The sequence below is a fragment of the Diabrotica virgifera genome, chromosome 1, assembly GCF_917563875.1.
Source record: "Diabrotica virgifera virgifera chromosome 1, PGI_DIABVI_V3a".
NCBI lineage: Eukaryota > Metazoa > Arthropoda > Insecta > Coleoptera > Chrysomelidae > Diabrotica > Diabrotica virgifera.
Window position 1 is genome coordinate 20,436,717 of NC_065443.1, and position 24,236 is coordinate 20,460,952.

Consider the following 24,236-nt stretch of genomic DNA (forward strand, 5'->3'; position numbering starts at 1 on the left):
AAATAGGCCTAAATAACTCACGCGCCCTAAAATTTTCTGACTTTTGGAGATCCAAAAATAAAAATTATAAAAAAATTTAAATCCGAAAAATATTAATTTGAAAGAAAAATAATTTAATCCACAATTTTAATGTTCTAATGTTAAAATAAATCGAATTTATGTCTTTAACTCGCTTATTTATAATTTTTATTGTAAGCCTTATATTGTAATCTATCATGGCTTTCAGCATCTCCAGAGAGCAATATGGCCGAAATCCAAATAAAACTATTTGGTCTATATCGACAGAGAATTGTTAAGATCAAATGGTTTTATTTTATACCTTTCCAAGAGCATATATCCTACATAAAAGCAAGGTTACCTTGGAATTAAAACCGTTTAGTTTTAATGCTGCTGTCAATAATGCCACTCGGTTTCAATGTGAATCTAACCTAAAATCGAGGCGTCGTGTTGCTGTGTGTTGTGTTTTTCTTTTAAAATGACCAGTTCGTTTATATTTTAAGTATTTACCTGCGATTTATTTCTTCCATACTAACTGTACTTCCACTTTTTACAACACACTACACCCCTGTTTCGCTCTAAAACCAATGGCCGACCATTTTGGACATGAAAGAAGAGGGGATGAGTTTAGTTTTATTGTTTCTAACAAGAAGCATAGTTTAGTCTTTACGATAACCAAATTGATTCAGTTAAGAGCGTTTGGTTTTAATATAGCCTACTAATTGCTTTTAAGAAAGCAACTTTAAAGAAAACTAAAAATATAGTTCTGTCATATTGTTTTACTGACATAATAGTCTTGAGATCAAGTAGTTTTAATAATAGGTTTTATTAGTCATATTAGGAGAATTTTTAAAACTGCAATAATACTAAAATGTAACAAACTAGAATTTAATAAAAACAAACAGTCCGGAAGTTCCTAATAAAACTGATTAAAGTGAACTGAGAATAAACCATTTTAAAACTACAATAAGACAAATTATCTATTAAGATTAATTAGACTTATTTGATACTCTTATTAGATACTTTAAAACTAGTGACAAATGCTTAACAGTTGTAAATTTCTGGCAGTATACAAGGTACAGTCAAACCTGCCATATCCGGATCAATGTGGCGACAGACCGATCCGGATATGAAAAAATCCGGATATCAAGACCACTACTTCTTTTATAGTCTCTGAAACGTTTTCTCCTTCATACATTCCATTAATCAACGCCGTCAATAACTTTCGTCGATAGACACGTTTTATAGATTCTTTAATACATTATTTCGCCATCTTTTAGTTCTTCTTTTAGTGCGTTGTCTAACAGCAGGACTGCCTTTCTCGGTAGATCCGGATGCGCAGAACCGTCCGGATATGGGGAGGTCCGGATATGGCAGGTTGTAATGTAACTTTAAAACCATTATCTTCTTATTTACCACAATAAAACCTTTATAAACCTTAAATAAAACTAAAATGTTTTTATTGTGCTACTTGGGACATTTTGTACAAAATCAGTAAAAACTGTGCATTGGGTATAAAAATATTTTCTAGTTTCTGCTTTATTTTTTATACTGTATGTTCATCGTCAAATATCTTGTACCTATAAGTAAAAACTAATTTTATTCACTATAATATTTATACGAAACTAGTAAAACTAGCTACATCTGTCGCAGGTATATATTGTACAACCGAGTGTTCTATTTCCTGATAATATTAATATTACCTAATGATAATTGTTTCGGCGCACATATCGTATCATTATTCAGGTAATGTTCTACCGCACAATAGCGATATCGAATATCGAGTTGTTGGTCGGTGACAGGTGGCCTGGTATGGTTTTCATCGTTAATTGTAAACATTAATATCGAGTAGGGAGTTCGGCGAGTTTCAAAATTTATGCCCGACCATAATCACAGGGTAAAAGTAACTCTTTCCAATTATATATGGTAATTGGGGAGTGCTCTGTGGAACCTGACAGAATTCGAATTAAAAGGTGCCAAATTACCAGTGAATCCGGACTCGTTATATTTATGGTAAACAGCAATTTTCATTTTCACTGGCTTCGCTAAAAAATAATATTTCAATCCGTGTAAAATTGAATATTACCGGTTTTAAATGCTGAATAAAGGTAAAAATTGGAAGTATTTTTAAAGTGAGGCAATAAATTATATATATGGGGCGATATAAGTATTATTAATCAAGTTGGGTTGTTATTTTCTTTCAAATTTAATGTGAGGTTTCCTTAATAATCGGGCAATAAAATTTTCTTGTACTATAATTGTAGCCACATTGTTCCCTGCTGTCCTTGGCCATGGATAAATATATCTCTAGTGTCTTACAAATGAGTCTTCTTCGCCCAAGGAAATTTTCACATTTATAGATGACTTTATTATATATAAATATTATATTACAAATAATTACCGTTCCGGTAGAAATAATGACAGAGTAAAAAACATTTCGAAGAGTTAAATTAAATGGTGAGGTGTAGTGCGAAGCAGTAGACAACTGGGGTGGGATCACGATGAGTAGAATTCTATTTTGCTAAAAAATAGAATTCCTGGTAAAAATTATATATGCATAGAAAGGATCAAGTTTGGTGGAGATTAACTGCAGAGAAGGGTATATCAACTAATAGTGCAAGTATGGGAAAATTAAACAATGCCAACAGATTGGTATGAGGCCTTAGGGGTCGCCAAATTCTTGAAAATTTCAAGATCTTGTCTTGATCTTTTCTTGATTTCAAGACAAGATCAAGACAAGAAGTAATTTTAGATTTCAAGACAAGACAAGAAATTTTATGTCAATACCAAGATTTCTTGTCAAGAAATCAAGAAATCTTGAAATATCTTGACTAGATAATAATGAAAACTCTAAAACGTATTTATTTGTGAAAAATATAACATATTTTAACATAAAATAACGTACTTTAATGTATTGAACACTTTTTTTGTTAAAACGATTTACAAAAATGTAAATCATGTAAATGTAACATAAATTTTTTAATCGGAATTGATAAGCCATGAATTAAGGTAGATAATACTTTTTATGGAGTCAACGTCTAGCCGATTTCTTGACTTTGAAAAAAAACTTGACAGGGTAAATCATAACATCCTATTGTCTAAATTAGAAGCTGCTGGAGTAGATGGGAAACTGCTTGAATGGCTGGAAAGCTACCTAATAGGAAGGCGCCAAGCAGTAAGGATCCAGGATTGTCTATCTCAGGATGTAGTTGTCAGTTCTGGGGTCCCTCAGGGTTCACATCTGGGTCCGCTATTATTTATTATATTTATAAATGATATTGCAGATATAAACTGTGATAAGCTTTTGTTTGCGGATGATTTAAAAATCTTTTCGAAAATATCTAGTCCTGACGATTGCGAAAATCTGCAATTTCAATTAAATAAAATACAGAATTGGTGTAAAGAACATGAAATGGAGCTAAATGTCAAAAAGTGTCATAAAATTAGTTTTTATCAAGGTAGAACGTGTATTCCGTTTGAATATAAACTTGATAACACACCAGTAGATTGTGTTAGTACAATAAGAGATCTTGGAATACTGTTTGACAAATCGCTAAAATTCGCAGATCATATTGATTCTATTATTTCAAAGGCTTTACAGATGCTTGGCTTCATGAAACGAAACTGCTATGATTTTAAAAGTCCCAATACCCTAAAATTGTTATACTGTTCTTTTGTTAGACCTTACTTGGAATACTGTTGTAGTATTTGGTCACCTTACTATAATGTTTACGCAGAAAAAATTGAAAAGGTCCAAAACAAATTCCTTAGGTTTTTGGGATTTAAAATTAGAGCTATTACTGGGAGTAACAGGTTTTACAGTTATGACGAAATTAGAGCATTTATAAATATCAATACACTGGAAGAACGTCGTTATCACCATGATTTGAAAATTCTATATAGTTTGTTAAATGGTACAGCAAATAGTCATTATTTATTGTCTAAGGTTGGTTTTAAAGTTCCTTCATACAGTACTCGAAATGCAGTCGAAACCACTTTTCATGTACCATTTCATCGATGTAATTATGGCCTCAATGAACCTATAACTAGAATGTTACGTCTAGCAAATCAAAATACCGAGAGGCTTAATTTTAGTTCCACACCCAACCAATTTATACGCAACTTACAACAAATTAATATTGCCTCTTAATTAATTGTTTTGTTATGTCCACCTTTACCAGTCTGTTTTTAATTTGTTTTGTATGTAATTTATATTATTTATGTTAACTCTATTTTAACTATTATATTTTATGTGTTATATATATATGACTTATATTTAGTATACTAAATTGTTCCAAAATTTGTAAACAATTGTAACTTTATTGGGCTTGTCCCGTGGAAATAAAAAAACAAAACAAAACAAAAGCTGCTCTTGAAATTAGCTTTTCCGCAGGTACAGATGTTGCTAGCGTTCCGAGAAAATCCTTGGCCATTTTCGATAATTACGGGTAGGCATTTTCGTGTCTTCTGTACCAATCAACTATATTCTCAGCCTCAGCATCTTCTGACCTAGGCTCATTTAAATATTTTTCGGCACTGGTATTGGATTCTGTAGGTCATTATGGGATCTATTAGGCCGTGTTAGCACGCAACTCAATAAAAAGGTCGCCGGGGGAATCACCGGACCAGGTAATCAAGAAATTTCAAGATCTTGAAATTTCTTGAGTCAAAACAAGATGTAAGATGTCAAGAAAACGTCAAGACAAGATTTTTTAAATTTATTGATTTTTTTCAAGACAAGACAAGAATTCTTGTCTTGTCGACCCCTATGAGGCCTGCATACGCCCGCTGTATAAAAACGGAGACAAACTGAAGTGTGACAATTAGGGTGGTATAGCCTTACTAAATACTGTACATAAAATCTTGAATTACTACTAAATTGCTATAAGGAAAGAATCCTACATGAGTATCAGACCGGTTTGGGAAAGTACAAATCTACTATAGACCAAATCTTCTCCTTAAAGGAGATACGGACAACTTGTTATGAAGGTAAAGTTTCTCGCATGTGTTGTTTGTGGATTTTACACAAGCATGATAGAATTAATAGAGTCAAAATGTTTTGAGCAATGGAACATTTGGGTATACCTACCAAAAAATTTGATCAGGCTAATAAAACTGACATTATAAAACTCCACCTCTGAAATTGCTTGGCACGGCCACATTTCTAGTCGAATTACGATACTTGAGACAGGGAGATCATTATGCACTATATTATTACAGTGTTAAAAACTGTAATCAGAAAATGCATTATGAAAGAAGAAACAATACATAATGTATTGCATGGCATATATACAGCATAATACAGTGCATGGCATTTGCTGATGATTGAACTATCCAAGCAAGAAACTACTTAGATCGAAAACGTGATAAATGTGGCCCTTTGTTAGTTTTTTAAATAAATATACCTTTTATAAAGGATTTTTTCATTAATTTTATTTTGCATACATATTGTTGTAGACTTGTTTTTTTTTGTGGAAAAATTCAGAAAATAAATTTTTATATTGGACCACAAGATCATAGATTTTCTTCACCCTGCATATGACCAAAAATTGTATAGAGTCTAATTTAGTTAATAAACAGTGCTTTTTTTGGGGAAGGTGAAATCGTTAATGTGGTTTTCGTTAATGGGTTTTTTGAAAGGATTTACAGACAATGGTTCGAAAATATTGGAAAGTGCATGTTATTTCGTTTGTGAACATCAATAGGATTTTTGTAAATAATTCGTAGAAGGTTTAAAACCATAAACAAATTTTATTGAGTTTACAATGTAAGGCCTTTTGTTTAGTTTTTTGAAAAAACGATAGTAATTTGATGTCTCTTAGAATTTTAACAAAATGGAAAGTTGAATACAAATTAAGTTGGTTTTTCTTAGGAAAGGAAAGTACGGATGTTTTGGGTAGAGAGTTTGTTTTTAATTGGTAAAAAAAGATGTATGGAAGGGATGAGAATGTGGAGTCGGAATTTCAGAGGAAAAAGATAGACACTCTGTGATGAACATCGAGAGAGAGCAGTCCAGTTTTTGAAAAGTGAGAAGTCAGTGTAAAGTGGTCAAATCGGCCTTTGCGAGGAGAATCAAGTTGAAACGAAATTGTTGACCGGTTGAGAAGTAAAATTTTTCTGTGTCCGAGGAAGATTCCTTTGTTCTGTGTAGAACGAGTAGCTGATTGGTATCTATTTGCACCAGATATCGAGCAAGGAGAAAACTGAGTGGAGAATTCGAGCGAGTCCTGGTTTTGTTTGTTTTTGAAGCAGTTTGGAGTTTGGACGAGAGGGACCTTTTCGCAACATCAAAATAGTACGTGTGGGAGAATCAAGGACAACGCAATCTGGGAAAAGAAGGAGTGAAGAAACAAAAAGGTTAGTCAAATCATTTGTCGAAACGGAGAGAGCTTGTTTATATCCACACCATATATGCTCATTTTTTTGTATTGAACAGTTCTATAACTCAGTTAGTCACTCCAACTTTAAGTAATCAATTCAAAAGGAGAAAAGTAAATTTTATTAAATTTATTATGAATAAACAATAATTTATTTAAATAATTTTTTTTGTTAAAACAAGGAGACATCAGAATTAAAGCTTGATTTATTAAGTAAGAAGTTGTTGCAACAAATTTAGATTTTAGTATTTTTTTTAATCTTATTTATACAGCATATTGGATTAATAAATAATAGATTACATTTATATGATACTGAATGTGTTTAATTTCCCTGGTTTTATCCTGGAAGGAGTAAGCAACTAGAGATACTATAGAAGCCACAAATCAAAGGTATTGCATCGAATACAAAATTAGCCCTGAGAATAAAATTTGTTAGAAAATTTAATTTGAATTTGGTTTTGTTTTTACATAGGCAGAAATTAAAATAATTGAGTAATTAATTGAATTAAGAATTTGCTAATCAATCTAATAAAAGAGATAAAGTAGAGCATAACAATATATATTATATAATACTTGACACAATATACTAAATTATTTAAGTATCTAAATATGGAATAATATTAAAAACTTACCGCCCAGTTTTGGTGATAATCATCTCAGTCCCTAAGTCGTGAAACTTGTCCCAAAGATCTTTAGTTTCCAAATGGCATTCTACGTTTAACAGTTCTTCACAATTACATAATATTTTAGGCGTTTTCGGCAGACTCTTTTCTGGAACAATGTCTGGAGAATCTCGGTCTAAATCAGCAGTTTCTGAACCACAGTCGGAGATTGCCGGACTTTGTCTTAACAGTTTTGGTTTTATCACTCGGGATAATTCACTATCTGAGCATTCTTCAACATCGACTTCGACGTCATCGTCTTCTAGTGGATCATCGAGTTCAGGAGAACTTAATCGCGAAAGTCGGCCTAAAATGAAAAATAATTTTTAAGTGTCACAATTAAACGAACAAGTTAACAAAGTTAACAAAGAAGTTGGTGTTATTTACTCCTCTCCTCGTGGATGAATACATTTATATATTATTTCAAACTATTACCTACTGAAAGTTCTTTAAAATATCTGTAGTGGGAAAGTTATTAAAGAAATACCCAAATTTTGTCTAATTAATGTCTTATAATGATCAACGTAATATGGAAGTAAAGACTTCTGTTGTATACTGGTAGATATATAAATTTATTAAAACTCTTCAAAAAATATCCAAAAGATTATGGATAATCACAAAACGTTTTCGGTCAAAACTGACCATCTTGAGTGTGAAACGTAGAAGTAAGCATACCACTTAATTTTAAAGCAAAGGGGAAAATTTTGACGATAGAAATATTTGAACATATGGTTAGTTACGTCCAGTGTACAGGTAGTTGTAAAGTTGCTAGTTTCAACTACCTGTACACTGGACGTAAGTAACCTCTTCTTCTTCTTATATTTTTTTTGTGATGTGAAATCCAATTTGTGAAAACGTTTTGTGATGTGATAATCCATAGTCTTTTGGATAATTTTTAAAGAATTTTAATAAATTTATATACCAATATACAACAGAAGTCTTTACTTCAATATTACGTTGTTTTATCCAACTCTATGTTGTATACAGCCAACTCTATGGTTTACCCTTTTAAATCTTATAATCATATCTTCAAATCACCAGAGATGGTAGATAGAATAAGAAGAGATGCAATATGTAATTGACTTAAAAAAAATTACAATGTATTTCCATATCAAGTTTTTTCGGTTGCTGCTCATGATTTAGAATACCTAGTGTTTTTGTTTCCTTCTGTAAGCTATGTATCCGACGAAATTAAGGCGTTAAAGTTGGTCATCACATTCAACCCGGATCTATCCACTGCTGGATATAGGTATCTCTCAGTCTTTTCCATGTATTCCTGTTTTGTGTTGCTTGCATCCAATTTTTGTCGAGTGATTAAGTGATCTATCTACATAAAGTGGCACCGAAGTGAGTAGTTTAATGCAAATTCAACAGTATCCTATATGCTAACAATGCAAAGTGTTTGGGTGTTATACTGCAATCTGGACTTCGATGTCCATAAACCAGGACGAGCACAAGGAAATGGTTTGATAAGTAACGCTGAGAAAAACTACAAGGCAGACAGAAAAATTGGAACATTAAGCTTCGACAAGAAAAAACTCAAAGTAAAGAAAACTATTCAACACCACGATGCGAAACTAGAAAACTAATTAAAGAAAGAAAAAGGAAATAAGTTCTAACAACAGCAATATGAAGAAATGGAAAGGAATGGAAAGAGACAACAAATAAATGTCGAGCATTTTAAAAATCAGTGTCAAATGAAAAGAGAGACGTCAGAAGCTGCGTGTCTGTAGGTACTCAGGAAAAATAATGATAAACTAATAATCAACGAAAAGGAGCTGCGTCAAACATATGAAGGGTCAGATGGAAACACGATGAATGTCAATTTTTGGTCATTTTGAGATTTTTGTGCAATCTGTTAGCTTATAAAGAGTACTATCAACCTGTGAATGGACAAGGGGAAATAAAGATGATAATCGTCTTACAATCATATCACAAGATTGGACGCAGGGGGTTTAAAAACAATGAATATGTAACTTTGTTTCTCATTTTACCGAAAATGCTTGCAAATAGACATTCATCATTCTTCCCCCTGACCCTTTATATATCTAATTCCTTTATTTCCCCCTTTGTCCATTAGTGTTAATCGGCAGCTTCTAAAAAACATCATTTACATGGGATTTATTCTCTTTTCATTCTTTTATTTGTCACCCACATCTCTAAACCATCAAGTGAGCAGCCTTCCGTTATTGTCTTTAACCAAAAGTGGAAACTTCAAGATTTGGTGTTTAATTTTGCTTGTAGTACCTATCCTTTCTCTTTAGCTTTCCTTTCTTTATATAGTGCGTTTTATCATAATTGATTTCCAAACTCTGCTGCCAGCATTTTTATCATGTAGTCTTTGTCTTCTGCTAAAAGTAGCTTCTTACAATCAAGATGCAGTAGAAATAAACAAACCAAAATACGTTAAATGCTACTAGGAGCACTCTTGAATCATAATTTACAATGTATATATTGTACATTGTAAATCCCAAATCATGATTTCTAAAGTTTATACATTGAAAATTATGATTCGGGAGTGCTTCTACTGGAATTTAACGTGTCTTGGTTTGTTTATTTCTACTGCATCTTGATTGTAAATTTAGTATAGTTGTCGTCAATTTTTACTTCCATCTGTCCATATTTCTTGTTCCAGTTTTTTAGTAATTGCTTCATCTCTAGCTGTATTCACGCTGCAATCCCGAATTTACCCAGAGGGAGAACGTCTGCGCATTACAAAATTGGACGTTCAATATAAGATAGAATTTTTCCCTCTGAACACCTAATGCGCATGCGATCTCCCTCTGGGTAAGTTCAGGATACGTTCGGGGCAGACAGCGCGAATATAGCTTATATAAAGTTTAAATAGGGTTGGTGATGGTGGCGGACAGCATCCTTGTCGAAGTCTTTTATCGACTTTAAACAGTTCTGAGTAGTTTGCTCGACATTTATTGTAGTGCAATTCAGTTTTGAGTTCTATTGTTTTTTCTATGAGCTGTTTTATAAAAATATATCATTACATGAGCGTCCAAGACAAATACGAAGTTCTTCTGAAGTTCACAGCTGTTCCACCATCCTTTCTTAAATGATTTTTCCATACAACGTACCCACGGAAGGTGTGACGCATTTCCCCTATAATTACTAGGGTCTTGTTTATTTTTCTTTTTATGTATGGGGTTTAAGTAGTCTATTTTCCATCACCTTGGTATTTTTCCATTAAATAATCATTTGTTAAACATTTGTTTTATTGCTTGTATTACGGACGAAAGGGGTGTGTGTTAGCAGATCTGTGGGTATTTCTCCAGAGCCAGTTGCTCTGTTATTTTTCATCCTGTTTAGCGCATTTCTAATGTCGATTTCAGACATATCTGCAACGTATGTTTGTCTCTCCCTTATTTCATATATCTTTTTTCTTGCAATAACTCTCAGTAATATTATACAAATTCATCTATTTAAATTGGTTCGATCTTTATCATTTTATGATTATTCTGTCTGAAGTTCCTCAACGTTTTCCACGCTTCTGTTGGTTTTGAGCTTCCCATTAAGCTATCTACTTATATCTTTACATTTCTTTTCTGCTCTTTAGAAGGCCTAAAAATCAATATTTCAAAGACAAAGTGGATGGCAGTTGAAAGAATAAATGTTGTAGATCAAGGTGTACTTTCTCTTGATGGAGAAGAGATAGAACGGGTAAACCATTTTAAATAAGTTGGCGGTAGTGTTGCCCAAATGCAAGACCAAGACGAGACTTAGACAGTCTTGGTCTTGGTCTTGCAACAGTACACCTGGTCTTGGTCTTGCAACAGTACACCTGGTCTTGGTCTTGGTCTTGCAGCAAGAGTCTTGCAAGTCTCGCAGTTGATTAGCTTTTTACATATCTTAGAACAACGTAACAGAACAGGTAAATTTTAAGCTTGAATTATTTATTCGTTAACAATATCGCTGTAAGAATATTGTTGCTAAAAGGTAAATTGTTGTTGTACCTATAGGTACCGGATACCGTACCGGTACCAATGAGTGTACCAATCAAACTGTGTTTTTTTCTCAAAGTTCGCATCAGCCTGAGGAATATTCCAGCCTTTATAAAATACTGAAATTAAAACCCTACTACAGTCTGATATTTTCTTAACATTCTGTTTTTTATTCATTCGCTTATGTTGGATAACAACAAAGTTAGATATATATTTTAACAACTAGCCATGTTTTTCATCAATACAGGCTGTTTTGAAATAAGTATGGCAAATTTTAAGGGGTAATTCTAAACAAAGCTCTTAATTCTAAAGGATATAACATATTAAAAAAATCACTTCAATCGGACAACAGGTTTAGGAAATTCAAGACATCAAAAATGACCCGTTTTTAAGGTGGTGCATTAATTTCTTGGAGTAGTGTATATCACCAAACACAAAGAGTAACAAAAGAACAGTCGATTGATAAAACAAATGACCAATTTAATTTAACCCTTAAGTACTAACATCCCGTCTCTCAGACGGCGTCGCTTGTCGAAAATGGGATATTTCCCTTCCTAGAAAATTTTGAAGGTCACCCGTTTATGACTTTTCAAGTTGGGTTGTTCTTTAGTAGTATTGAATTCAGCAATTTGCGGCAGGTTGTTATTCGAAAGATATTTAGGCTCAAAGTGTGATTTCCGTCTAATAGACGGGGTGTTAGTGTTTGTGCCCAGTTCGTCATTACACATAATGTGCCCCAGTTCATCAAAAAACATCAAATAAGGGAATAAAGACCCTGAGGAAACTCTTTTGAAATGGTTTGATGAGGTAGAAGACGACATAAGCGAAGTGGAATCAATTTGTGATGAAAATGTTGCCACTGACTACCATTGCTACACTGCACTAACTATAATACCTGTCAGTTTTTTTTGTTTTAAAATTTTTTAAAAACCTTTTTATTTTCATTTTTCTTACTCTTTGTTTAACTCGATTATAAATTTTTATTAAGATTCTTTAATTTGTTTAATTTTTATCACACTTTTTTTCCGAAGTAAAAAGGTACACAAACAATCCTTCCATTCTTGTTATAATGTTTTTTATTTTAATAAATACAGAAAAACTAGATTAATTACTGTGTTTTTTAGATAATCAATACTTTCAGTAAGTCATCGAGATATCTTATTTCATTAAAATATGTAACAAAAACGAAAATTACCACTAAAATGTTAAACCCGTCTGTCAGGCGGTTAGTTACTGTTTACGTCATTGATTTAAGATGTTAGTACTTAAGGGTTAACTACAGAAAAAACTGCTATAAATGTGCTTTTGTCTTGCATACATTTCACTGTAAATATTTCTTTGTTCAATGCCTCGGTAGACAGTATATCGTTATTAAATATTTCGTTATTTTGTTTACACGGTATGTATAGCCGTCATTATCTGCATTAATGTGTCTCGTTATTAATACTTTTAAGTATTAGCCGCATTCTTTCAGCAAATTTTGTCTAACTGAATGAGGTCATTGCACAATCAGAAAAAGTATACATAATAGTCTTACTATTCTATATACCGATAAGATTTGTGGTGTTTAAATTCCTAGAAAACTAATAAGGTAAAAAATTAATTACTTATTAGGTATTAGGACATTAACATTATTGTCAGCATCGCAAGGTCGGAACGCAAGAATATTAGTTTATGAATAAAGGCCGGCTATTCTCAAAACCTGGACAATTAATTTCAGAGCGAAGAAGTCGTCTGCTGGGAAAAATTGTAAAAATATTTTATTTTTGCATTGTAATAATGTTCTCTGAGTACGTGTCAAATGTGTCAAGTGTTATTTTAATAGACATTTTGATTCGCTATGTATGTTTGTGGTATTGTTCGTAATGCACATAAGTCCAATTTTCCAAATTTTCGTTAAAATTTTTTTTGCCTCTCATAGAGTATCTAAGAATATACCCGAACTAATATACTCTCTAAAACGACCCTCAGTTCTAACTGCAAGACGCAAGAGCCTTGCAGACTTAGTCTTGTTCTTGCTCAAATCTTGCACGGTAAGTCTTGGTCTTGATCTTGCTCAAATTAGGCGGTCTTGGTCTTGGTCTTGCAAAGATACAAGAACAAAACCAAGACTGCAAGACCAAGACCGATTTTCGGCAACACTACTTGGTAGTTGGTAAAAAATGTAACTTATAATACAACCGATGAACAGATAATAACCAGGATCGAAATTTGACGTAAGATTTTTATGACCTGGAACTCAGTTTTATGTAACAAAAACCTGTCGCAAGAAGGTACTGAAATGTTGTGTGGTCTATCCTATTGCATGGTTTTGAGACATGGCTTTTAAAAACCTCAATGCTAAACAAATTAGAAGTAGGTATCGTTTCACACACTTCCAATGAAGATGTTCTCCAAATGATGAATTCAGAACGTCTGCTCATAAACATCATAAGGAGGAGAAAAACAGAATACGTCGAACATTTAATTAGAGGACCTAAATACCATCTACTTCGCCTTATAATACAAGAAAAGATGGAGGGAAAGAGATGGATTGGTCGAAAGAAGCTTTCATGGCTGCGTAATATTTTTTTTTGTGTGAATTTGATGGCCTTGGCCTTGAAAAACAAACAAATTTGTTTTTTCAATCAGAGGAATTTTTTCTGTATTTCCAACATTCTCTATTTCCAACATTCTGTATTCTCTAAATACATAACAAACTAACATATTACAATTATTATCAGTAGTAATTGCACAAGAGCTCTGAAATTATTGAATTTTTCCCTAGTGACACTTTGACAGTTGTACAATAAATATATTATACACGGCTCACTAAAATAATTAGTTACGCCCCTGTACTACTGATTACTTAAAATTCAAGTAGTATTTATGTAACCTTTCTGGAAACTCCAGGTTATTGTTGAGACTCGCATTTGAACCCCTCGCCGGGGCAGATCGTCAAAAGCTTCCTAACGAGAATCATCTCTAATCTATCGACGCTCCCGCTATTCGTAAAAAGGCCGCATTTTACCGGCTTTTTTTGCTATCGTTTTATACCGCTCAGATAATTCAATCTGCTCAGTATTATCGACGATGATTTATTTAGCGTATTAGTGAGTGCCTTACAAATGAACCAAATGGATTATGGAATTCAATCAGAGCTCTGATGTGACACGTCATCAAGGAATAAAACTGTAAGTACTCTACATGTATGTGAACATAACTTATTAGTCGTGATACTGTATGCATTTTGAACCATATACCTCTCGTAGCAAATATTCTTTGTGCCATTTATGCAGATAATACTTTAAATTACATATGAAAAATCGTTATCTACTCTTAACCAGCTTACCTATGGGAATATACTCTATAACCGTACAATAAGTATAGGTTACTATTGTTAAGGATACTTTACGTATTGCCTAAACATTTCTGTTCCATCGAGCCGTATCATATTAATTATTTATTAATTAAATCCTCAAGGTCCTTCGTATTTGCATATTTTGATAATCTCTATTCTGAGAATAACGGTTTTTCATTTATAGTGTCTTTCTGTTGCATTTGGAAATTTCCAAGCCACGCCGCCCCGGCACAAAAATAAAATATTCCTCTCTTTCTGCACTCAAATTCTCAGTATTTAACCCAGCACGTCTCTACAATAGCTGGTAGGTTGTTAAGCCCGGTCTACACGTGCAATTTCAGAAACTACTTGCTTTGTTCAAATAAAGGAGTCGTTTTGTTTGTATGAAAAAATATTTGCATATATTACATTATTTTATTTTCGTAAATATATTTTTCTGTTTATAGTATACAAAAAGTGTACTCATTTCTTGGCTGATAGTACGGGTGTTATAATTTTAACATTGTTTGTTCAACCTTTTGATTTAAATTAAATTTATAATTTTGAATCCGATTAAGCCTGGTTCACAGGTTACAAAAATTATTAAAAATAATTTTGTTTTCTTGCATAAATTGTAAGTTTTTGCTACATTTAGCTTCGCTTAAGCTCATTTTACACTTCTAGAAAACTATAGAAAATAAATAATTGTTTTTTCCTTCAATTTAATTAATTTAAATACTTGTTAAGGGTGTCTCACACTTGCTGAAAAATACCCATTTTGGAAAATTGCATATATTTTGAAATTTTATAGTTTTGCATTTCATATACTAATCTGCGCTCATACAGGGTGATACTATTAAGCCAATCTCACACTATTAAACGTGTAATATATAATATATTGTACATATTCTCTCATTTTCGCATCGATTTATAGGTTTAGACATTTGCAAATAATCTATCTAATCTCACATTCTCGCAACATGGCTGACCGATCAAAATATAACCGACAGAGGCTCACCGCAAAACTTGATATAACCAAGTTGGCTGATTCGGTTCCCACAACTCTTAATTCTCTAAACAAATATAAAATTCGTGAAATAATTTCACAACTCAAACATTCTTACGGACTTTTCCGCGATGCTCAAAATGTGCTGGAGACGATCCCCGAGGAACCTACCCCCTCTACTGATTCCTCTGTGGTTTTTGATAAATATTTGGATACAATTTCTCTATTGGAAGAAAGGTTAGAGGTCATTGAAAGTTCTAATGTGACTGCTACCCCCTCCCTCCAATTTGACCCTAATTCTTCTCTAACCTCACAGTCTATGGCTAGGCAACGAACAGTAAACCTCCCTCGTATTCAGTTAAAACCATTTAGTGGCTTAGTTACTGAATACAATTCATTCATTGAGACCTTTGATACAATAATAGGATCTGATACTACATTAAGTGATCTGGAAAAACTCATTTACCTCAAAAGTTTTCTAACTTCCGAGCCTTTGACGCTTCTCGAGCATATCCCACTCACAGGTGACAATTACAAAATAGCCCGGGATAACCTGACACAAAGGTACGCCAACTCTAAATCGCTTATCAAAACTCTCATCTCTCAAATTCTTGATGCGCCTCCTATTTCTGGAAACGCAAATCACTCACAATTAAGAAATTTTCATACGGTCATGTCAAATAATTTCAAGGCCCTATTGAACTTGAATAGGCCCCCTTCAGATCTCTTGCATTTACTTCTCATACATATCGCTACTCAGAAACTCGACGCACCTACCATTAGGGCTCTTGAGTTCCAATCCGGTGGTAGCCAAGCTACCCCTGATTTTGTCCATTTTCTAAGGGAAATCGAGACACGCGTTGTTCATCTTGAGAATATTCAATCTCAATCAAAACCAAAATCGACTACTACTTCCAGACACTCTTTACACCTAGCCTCAGACACTTCTACCAGTAACCTTTCGCCTCGCTTAGGTCCTAAGAAATGTTCCTATTGCAACGACTCTCACTCGATCTACTCTTGTCCTCAGTTCAAGCAGTTGAATTCTAAAGAACGTTTTAGTTTTGTCAAACAAAATAAATTTTGTATTAATTGTCTTGGGTCTCACATGCTCGATCAGTGTAAATCCAAATTCTCTTGCATAGTTTGTAAATCTCGTCATCACACGTTGCTCCATTTCGACAAAACGGGTCATAGTAACCCTTCCGCGGCTGTTGGCCAACACAACTCAAATAATCATAATAAAACCGCTATCTCAAATAACTCCCATACACAGGGTAATTCACAACAGGGGCCCTCACATGTTAGAGCTCCTGAAACGGAAGTTAATCTTCAAAATTCGACTCCACATTCAATGGCTCTATCTGCAGCCTCGCTTGATAATCATTTGGTGTTATTAAGCACACTCCAGGTCTATCTTGTCGCTCCTAGCGGCAAGAGGGTCTTCGCAAAGGCACTTTTAGACTCGGCCTCACAGGTTTCATTTATTAGTGCTGACCTCGTAAAGGAACTGTCACTCACCACTAGAGATGGAAAATTACGGATCAATGGAATTAACTCCACCTCATCCTCGTCTCAATCTATTGTAGATACAACAATTTTCGCTGTCGCTAACGACGTTCCTTTTGACATCTCGTGCTCTGTACTCCCAAAGATAACAAATCCGCTTCCTCAAATTTCTATTTCGGCGAGCAAACTAAACATACCCTCAGAGATACCATTAGGTGATCCGATGTTCCATGTAACATCCCCAATTGGTATCCTGCTCGGTGCAGACCTGTATAACGATATCATTCAACCTGAAATAATTCGTTTGGGAAAAGGTCTTCCCGTTCTTCAACGCACTCTACTCGGGTACACGATATCAGGGTCAGTTCCAGACTTTGCTCTTAAGTCGAAAAATACTAAAAAGGCTTTGGAATTTTATTCAAACTCTCTCGTTACTTGTTGTTCTCATAACACTCCTTCCGCCGTAAATGAGCCGGTAGTGTCCAACGAGGAACTATCCGATCATTTACAAAAATTCTGGGAGCTGGAAGAAGCCGCTCCTCAGAACACCGATCTCATTAATGATCACCCCGCTGAAATTAATTTTGTAAAACATGTTAATGTTCTCCCCAATGGACGATATGAGTCCACACTCAATCTCAAACTCCCTATCGAAGATATAGACATGGGAAATTCGTTTCTCTCGGCAAAAAGACGTTTTCTCAGTCTCGAGAAACGTTTTCAACTCAACCCTGATTTATTGGAAAAATATCAGGACATTATATCGGAATATCTCAATAACGGACAAATAATTCAAGTGCCGTTAAAAATGCTAAATGACTCAGGTAAACCTAATTACTTTCTCCCTCACTTTCCCGTTTTCAAATCCAACTCTACTACTTCCACTCGTATAGTTTTCGATCCAAACAATAAATCGTCTACGGGAATCTCCCTCAGTGACGTCATAGACAAAGGTTATGTCGTCCAACATGAACTTTTTGACATTCTCGCTAAGTTTCGTCAGTTTAAATTCGCACTAGTAGGCGACATCAAGGCTATGTTCCTACAAATCGCCATTTGTCCCACTGAAACATTTCTGTTAAATTTTCTCTTTAGGGACAATATTCAGCAGCCTTTACGGTGCTATCAATTTCAAAGATTACCCTTCGGGCTCCCAAGTAGCCCATTTATCGCTCAAAGAGTTATCAAGCACATCGCTGACAACAACAAACATACCCACGAACTTGCTACTAGTGTTCTGCAAGAATCTATCTATATGGATGACCTGATCAGCGGTGCTGACAGTCTTCATGAATTAAGTTGTCTTTTCGAACAATTAACTTCTTTGCTAGAAACCCATGGTTTCCTCCTCCACAAGTGGAACTGCAGTTCTTCAGAATTTCTGTCTCAACACAATTTAAATCCCGTCTCTGAAGTCAGTCTTAACTTCACGGGATCTGATAAAGTCTTAGGCATATTCTGGGATTCAGAACGCGACCACTTTTCGTTTAAAACTCCTATCTTCAAATTGGCTAATGTTGTTACTAAACGTACTATTCTCTCCTACATTGCTACTTTGTATGACCCGCTAGGATGGTTATCCCCTGTCCTTGTGAACGCTAAGCTCTTGATACAGGAAATATGGTCCCAGAAATTGGACTGGGATCAACCCATTGACTCACCCATCATTATGAAAAATTGGCAAAACCTCTTATCGACATTCAAAACTATAGAAGAGGTCAAGGTACCTCGATGCTTACTTTTACAAAAGAAAGTTGTTGATGTTCAATTAATTATTTTCACCGACGCATCGGAAAAAATATACAGCACTTGTGTGTATCTCAAAGCGACATACTCAGACTTTTCTGTATCGTCGCGGCTTATCGCTTCTAAAAACAAAATTTCTCCGCTAAAAAATAAACTCACCATCCCCAAATTGGAACTTTGTGGAATAGTGTTGGGAGTCACTCTGGCTCATAGACTTTTTCACATCTTCAAGAAAAATTTGAGTATATCTTCATCTCATCTCTTTGCTGACTCTACAATTGCCTTGTCTTGGATACTTTCTAAAAAACACATTTGGAACATTTTTGTACAAAACAGAATTCAAAAGGTCAATTCCTTGTTGGAAACTTTTCCTTGTGATTTCCATTTCGTCAGAAGTCACGAAAACATCGCTGACCCCGCTTCCAGAGGGATAAATGTCTTTGATAATCCCCAGACCACCGAAGACTGGTTATGCGGACCTAGCTTTATTAGAGACAATCCCATCGATTTTTCTCTTCATCAAATTCCTCATTTTCAGGATGATCTTCCTGAATTAAGGAAGTTAGTTGTCTCAAACATAGCAACAAATCACGAACTCAACGACACCTTTGAAAATCTATTCGCTAAATCTTCTTCTTTTCGTAAAATTCAAAGAATTGTCGCTTATCTTTTTAGATTCATCAGTAATATTAAAAAGAAAATAAATAACTCTCCACGAGATACGGATATATTGACGCCACCCGAAATGGAGATCGCTGATCACGCGATCATCAGGTATATCCAAAGTATCTACTTTAAAAAAGAGATTCTTGAATTGAAAAATGCTAAACTCGTGACCAATAAAGCCATTCGTAAACTCAACCCCTTCCTACAACATAATGATGGGCTGATTCGTGTGGGAGGACGTCTCCGACACGCCCCCATATCGTATAATCAAAAACACCCCATTCTACTTCCTTCTAAATGTCGAGTTGTAGAACTAATCTTGACTCAAGCTCATCATAAGTTATTACATTCAGGCGCGCAAACAGTACTTTCGTATGTCAAAATGAAGTACTGGCCAATTGACGGATTAAGACAGATTAAACGCTTAATTCGTAAGTGTGTAAACTGTTTCCGATTCATGACACCCAATTCTGTTCAACAGATGGCAGATATGCATCCCGATCGTGTACTCCCCACTAGACCCTTCCAAGTCGTCTCAGTGGACTATGGGGGGTTCTTCTTAATTAAGTCCTCACATTTGAGGAAGGCACCGCTTTACAAAGCATACGTAGCCTATTTCATTTGCATGAGCACTAAATGTGTTCATATCGAACTCGTCACAGGATTAAGCGCAGAAGCCTATATTCTTACTCTGAAAAGGTTTATTGCCAGAAGATCCACGCCCAGTATTATTTGGAGCGACAATGCCACAAATTTCCATGGGGCAAAAAATGAAATGCGCGAATTCTATGATTTTTTCTTAAATCAAAATAATTCGGAACAGATTAAGGAATTCTGTACTCAAAACTCCATAACTTTCAAGATGGGTGTTCCCCGCAACCCCCATCAATTCGGCCTCCATGAGGTAGGAATAAAGAGTGTGAAGTATCACCTCTATCGAATTATAGGAAATTCCCACTTCACCTTTGAAGTGTTTAACACAGTATTATGCCAAATCGAGGCTATTCTAAATTCGAGACCCATCACTAGGATGTCGTCTGACGCCAATGACTTCGCTTTCCTATCTCCAGCTCACTTCTTAGTTCAAAGAAGTTTAACCGCGCCCCCTGAACCAAGTGTTTCAGAGATACCTGAAAATAGGTTGAATCTTTTTCAGCGTATTAGTAAAATTCAACAGCAATTTTGGAAATTGTGGAAAAAAGACTATCTTTGCCTCCTGCAGCAAAGAAATAAATGGACCGACCCTACTGACCCTGTCAAGATCGGGGATTTGGTTCTGTTGAAGGAGGATGGTACTCCTCCACTCTTATGGCCAACTGCCAGGGTAATAGATGTATTGCCTGGTAAGGATGGTCTAGTTCGTACTGTCAAGATTCACACTACTCACGGTGATTTTCTTCGTGGTATTACGAAAATCGCTGTGATTCCCCTGGAAGATTAAAATCTATCCCTAGGGGGAAAACTTATCGTTTTCCTCCATTTTATCGTTGTTACCCCTTGTGTATATAAACTCTAATTTCTTCAAACATTTCTTATCGTTGTGCACATCTTTGCCAATCCCCTCTCTTCGAGGTGATATAGGCCATCTCTCTCGCCTGTCGCCCCCGGCAATATGTACAATAAATATATTATACACGGCTCACTAAAATAATTAGTTACGCCCCTGTACTACTGATTACTTAAAATTCAAGTAGTATTTATGTAACCTTTCTGGAAACTCCAGGTTATTGTTGAGACTCGCATTTGAACCCCTCGCCGGGGCAGATCGTCAAAAGCTTCCTAACGAGAATCATCTCTAATCTATCGACGCTCCCGCTATTCGTAAAAAGGCCGCATTTTACCGGCTTTTTTTGCTATCGTTTTATACCGCTCAGATAATTCAATCTGCTCAGTATTATCGACGATGATTTATTTAGCGTATTAGTGAGTGCCTTACAAATGAACCAAATGGATTATGGAATTCAATCAGAGCTCTGATGTGACACGTCATCAAGGAATAAAACTGTAAGTACTCTACATGTATGTGAACATAACTTATTAGTCGTGATACTGTATGCATTTTGAACCATATACCTCTCGTAGCAAATATTCTTTGTGCCATTTATGCAGATAATACTTTAAATTACATATGAAAAATCGTTATCTACTCTTAACCAGCTTACCTATGGGAATATACTCTATAACCGTACAATAAGTATAGGTTACTATTGTTAAGGATACTTTACGTATTGCCTAAACAACAGTTTTAATTTCACGAGCCGAAGGCGAGTGAAATTATGTCAAAGTGTCACGAGAGCAAAATTCTATATTAATTTCAGAGGTCGAGTGCAATTTGTTGCGATTATTTTATGAATAAAACTGTTCAAAACCAAAATTTTATTGTTATTTATTTATGTAAGTACCATTAAGCACACAGTTTTTATAAATATTTGACGATTGAAAGTCATCACTTTTATAATTTTTAAAACATTAATTGTCATTAATGTCACTGAATGTATTTTTTAGTAGCCACGAAGGGCATCTGACGTAATATACTTAACGACGGGAGATTATCAAAAATTATCGATTTAATTCAGATTTCTGTAGCTTTCTATTGGTCAGAATCTCCTATGAATGAAATAATCTAAATAATACACTGTTTTGGTTGTAAATATATTTTTTTGTACATATTTATTTTTTTGTATTTTTTATATCTTTAATTTGTTTTTTTTTATTATTTTTTTATTATTATTTTTTATTAATTATTTTTTTTAACAAGCATGCCTGCTTTGTTTTAACAAAATTACTTAAATACAGGGTAAATTTTATTGCTACAATCTATATTTACAGTTTTTGATATGTTCGTAAATTGTTTTTAATGTATTAATATCTTCAGAAAATATCAAATTGTTCAGATAGACGGGAAGTGGAATTTTTAATATATTAAGATTACCATAAAATTTGTTTATATTTACTGATTGATGTGAACATTCGAGGAGAATATGTAGTAGATCACCTTCTATTCCACACACACAGTTAGGTGACTCTGTGAGACCCAAACTGTACATATGAAGGGGGGTAAGAGCATGATTACATCTCAAGCTATTTATAACTCTTATGAAATGGCGATTTGATACAGAATGAAACCATCTTTTAATGGGAATTTCAGGCTGCATTTGTTTGTAATTACTACCAGTTCTAGTGTTTCGATAATACCTTTGCCAATTTTCTTTTTGGTATCGTCTACTAATAATGTCAATATCCGAAATGGGTAGTAGGAAGTTTTTCGCTTATTTTTAGGGCGGATTTGGCTAGCATGTCTACTATTTCGTTACCCCTAATGCCTGCGTGTCCCTTTATCCATGATATAATAATGTTTTTTCCTAAATTTGCAATTTTATTATAAAGAGTCATAATTTCCAGTTCTATATGATTGAGTTGTTAAGACTTATGTACCTACGTTAGTAGTCTATCAACGACACTCTTACTGTCTGTAAATATTATGCAGCTATAGGGTTCGTTACTAAATATATGTCTTAAAGCAAAAAGTATCGCTATCATTTCGATAAGGTGTATATCGATGATTCACAAGGCAATTTGAATAATTTTTTAAATCCACTTTGAATATTGATTAGTGCACATCCTACTTTGTTTTGTACTTTGGATCCATCTGTATAGTAAAACTGATAATGTGGCCATTTATGAAGTATAAATGATTGAAAAACGGCTGGATTTAAATTAATATCCATAAAAAAAGTATTAATTTGTTTTGAGAAAAGTTCTTCTAATACATGGGAATACATAGGTGAAACTTGATTTTCATATATAGAAAATACTTCGGTATTGAGATATTTTCAAGTAACTATCTACAAGAAGGGAACATTTTTTCTTTGTCCAATATTTATGAGTTAGATCTAAAATTGATAACTTATGTATATCCTGCAGATAGTTTGTATTTTTTCCTATGGTTCTAGTAATGAATTTATCACTTAAAAACTGTCGTCGAAATTCCAGGGGTGGTTCTATCGCGTCAATAATATTAGACTGCGTCTATTAATATTAGATTTAATAATATTAGATCTGCGTAATATTAGACAATGGTGTGAATACGGACACGGTACCTAAATAAGAAGAATTTCTTGTTTTGTTCCATAAGTTTGCCTTATGTAGGTACAGTACAACCTGCCATATCCGGACCTGTCATATCCGGACCTCCCCATATCCGGACGGTTCTGCAGTCCTCATCTACCAAGATCTACCGAGAAAGGCAGTCGTGCAGTTGGACAACGCACCCTCTCATCCCGACCCAAAAGAACTAAAATATGGCGAAAATAAAGTGTCTTTTTTGCCCCCAAATGTGACATTCCTGTCAGCCTATGGATCAAGGTATTATAGAATCTAGAAAACGTGTCTATCGACAAAAGTTATTGACGGCGTTGATTACTGGAATGTATGAAGGAGAAAACGTTTCAGAGACTATAAAAGAAGTGGTCTTGATATCCGGATTTTTTCATATCCGGATCGGTCTGTCGCCACATTGATCCGGATATGGCAGGTTTTACTGTATTGTCTTCTGTCTTCTTGATCTCCTTGAACAAAACAAGAGATAGGTTAACTCAGCACTACTCAGCAGTGAAAAAATAAAACAGGAATCTATTTTTATAGCTAGTAAAAGCTTACACATGACAAAAACTCAATTTTGAACCAAATATCGATTGAACTCGAGTAATAAAATTTTTATTTTAACAACAAATCAAAGGCAGAATTTTACGACTCTGAAATACACAAAATCAATCCAACGCTGGATAATAACTTTTTCATAACAGTAGAATGGGGTGTCAGCTAATTAAGTTCTGATCTTCGAACGCTCTCGAACTTATCCAATCAGATATTTTTAATTTATTTGTAATAAATAATTGGAATGATATCCAAAAGGTTCGTTTTCAATATCAAAAACAATTAATATCTTGAAATCAGCTTTAAAAAAGACTTTTTAATTTATTTAAATTTTTTGTTTCAATGCCT

General features: G+C 34.3%; 1 protein-coding gene across 1 annotated transcript in view; it reads right to left on the bottom strand.

Annotated features, from left to right (window-relative positions):
• The window catches only part of LOC114324608 (T-box transcription factor TBX20-like), a 247,831-nt gene that overhangs the window by 216,989 nt on the left and 6,606 nt on the right, over nucleotides 1-24,236 (bottom strand). The window contains exon 2 of the mRNA XM_028272475.2: nucleotides 7,007-7,343. Within this exon, the coding sequence (XP_028128276.2) occupies nucleotides 7,007-7,343 (337 nt within the window). The remainder of the gene's footprint in view (nucleotides 1-7,006; nucleotides 7,344-24,236) is intronic.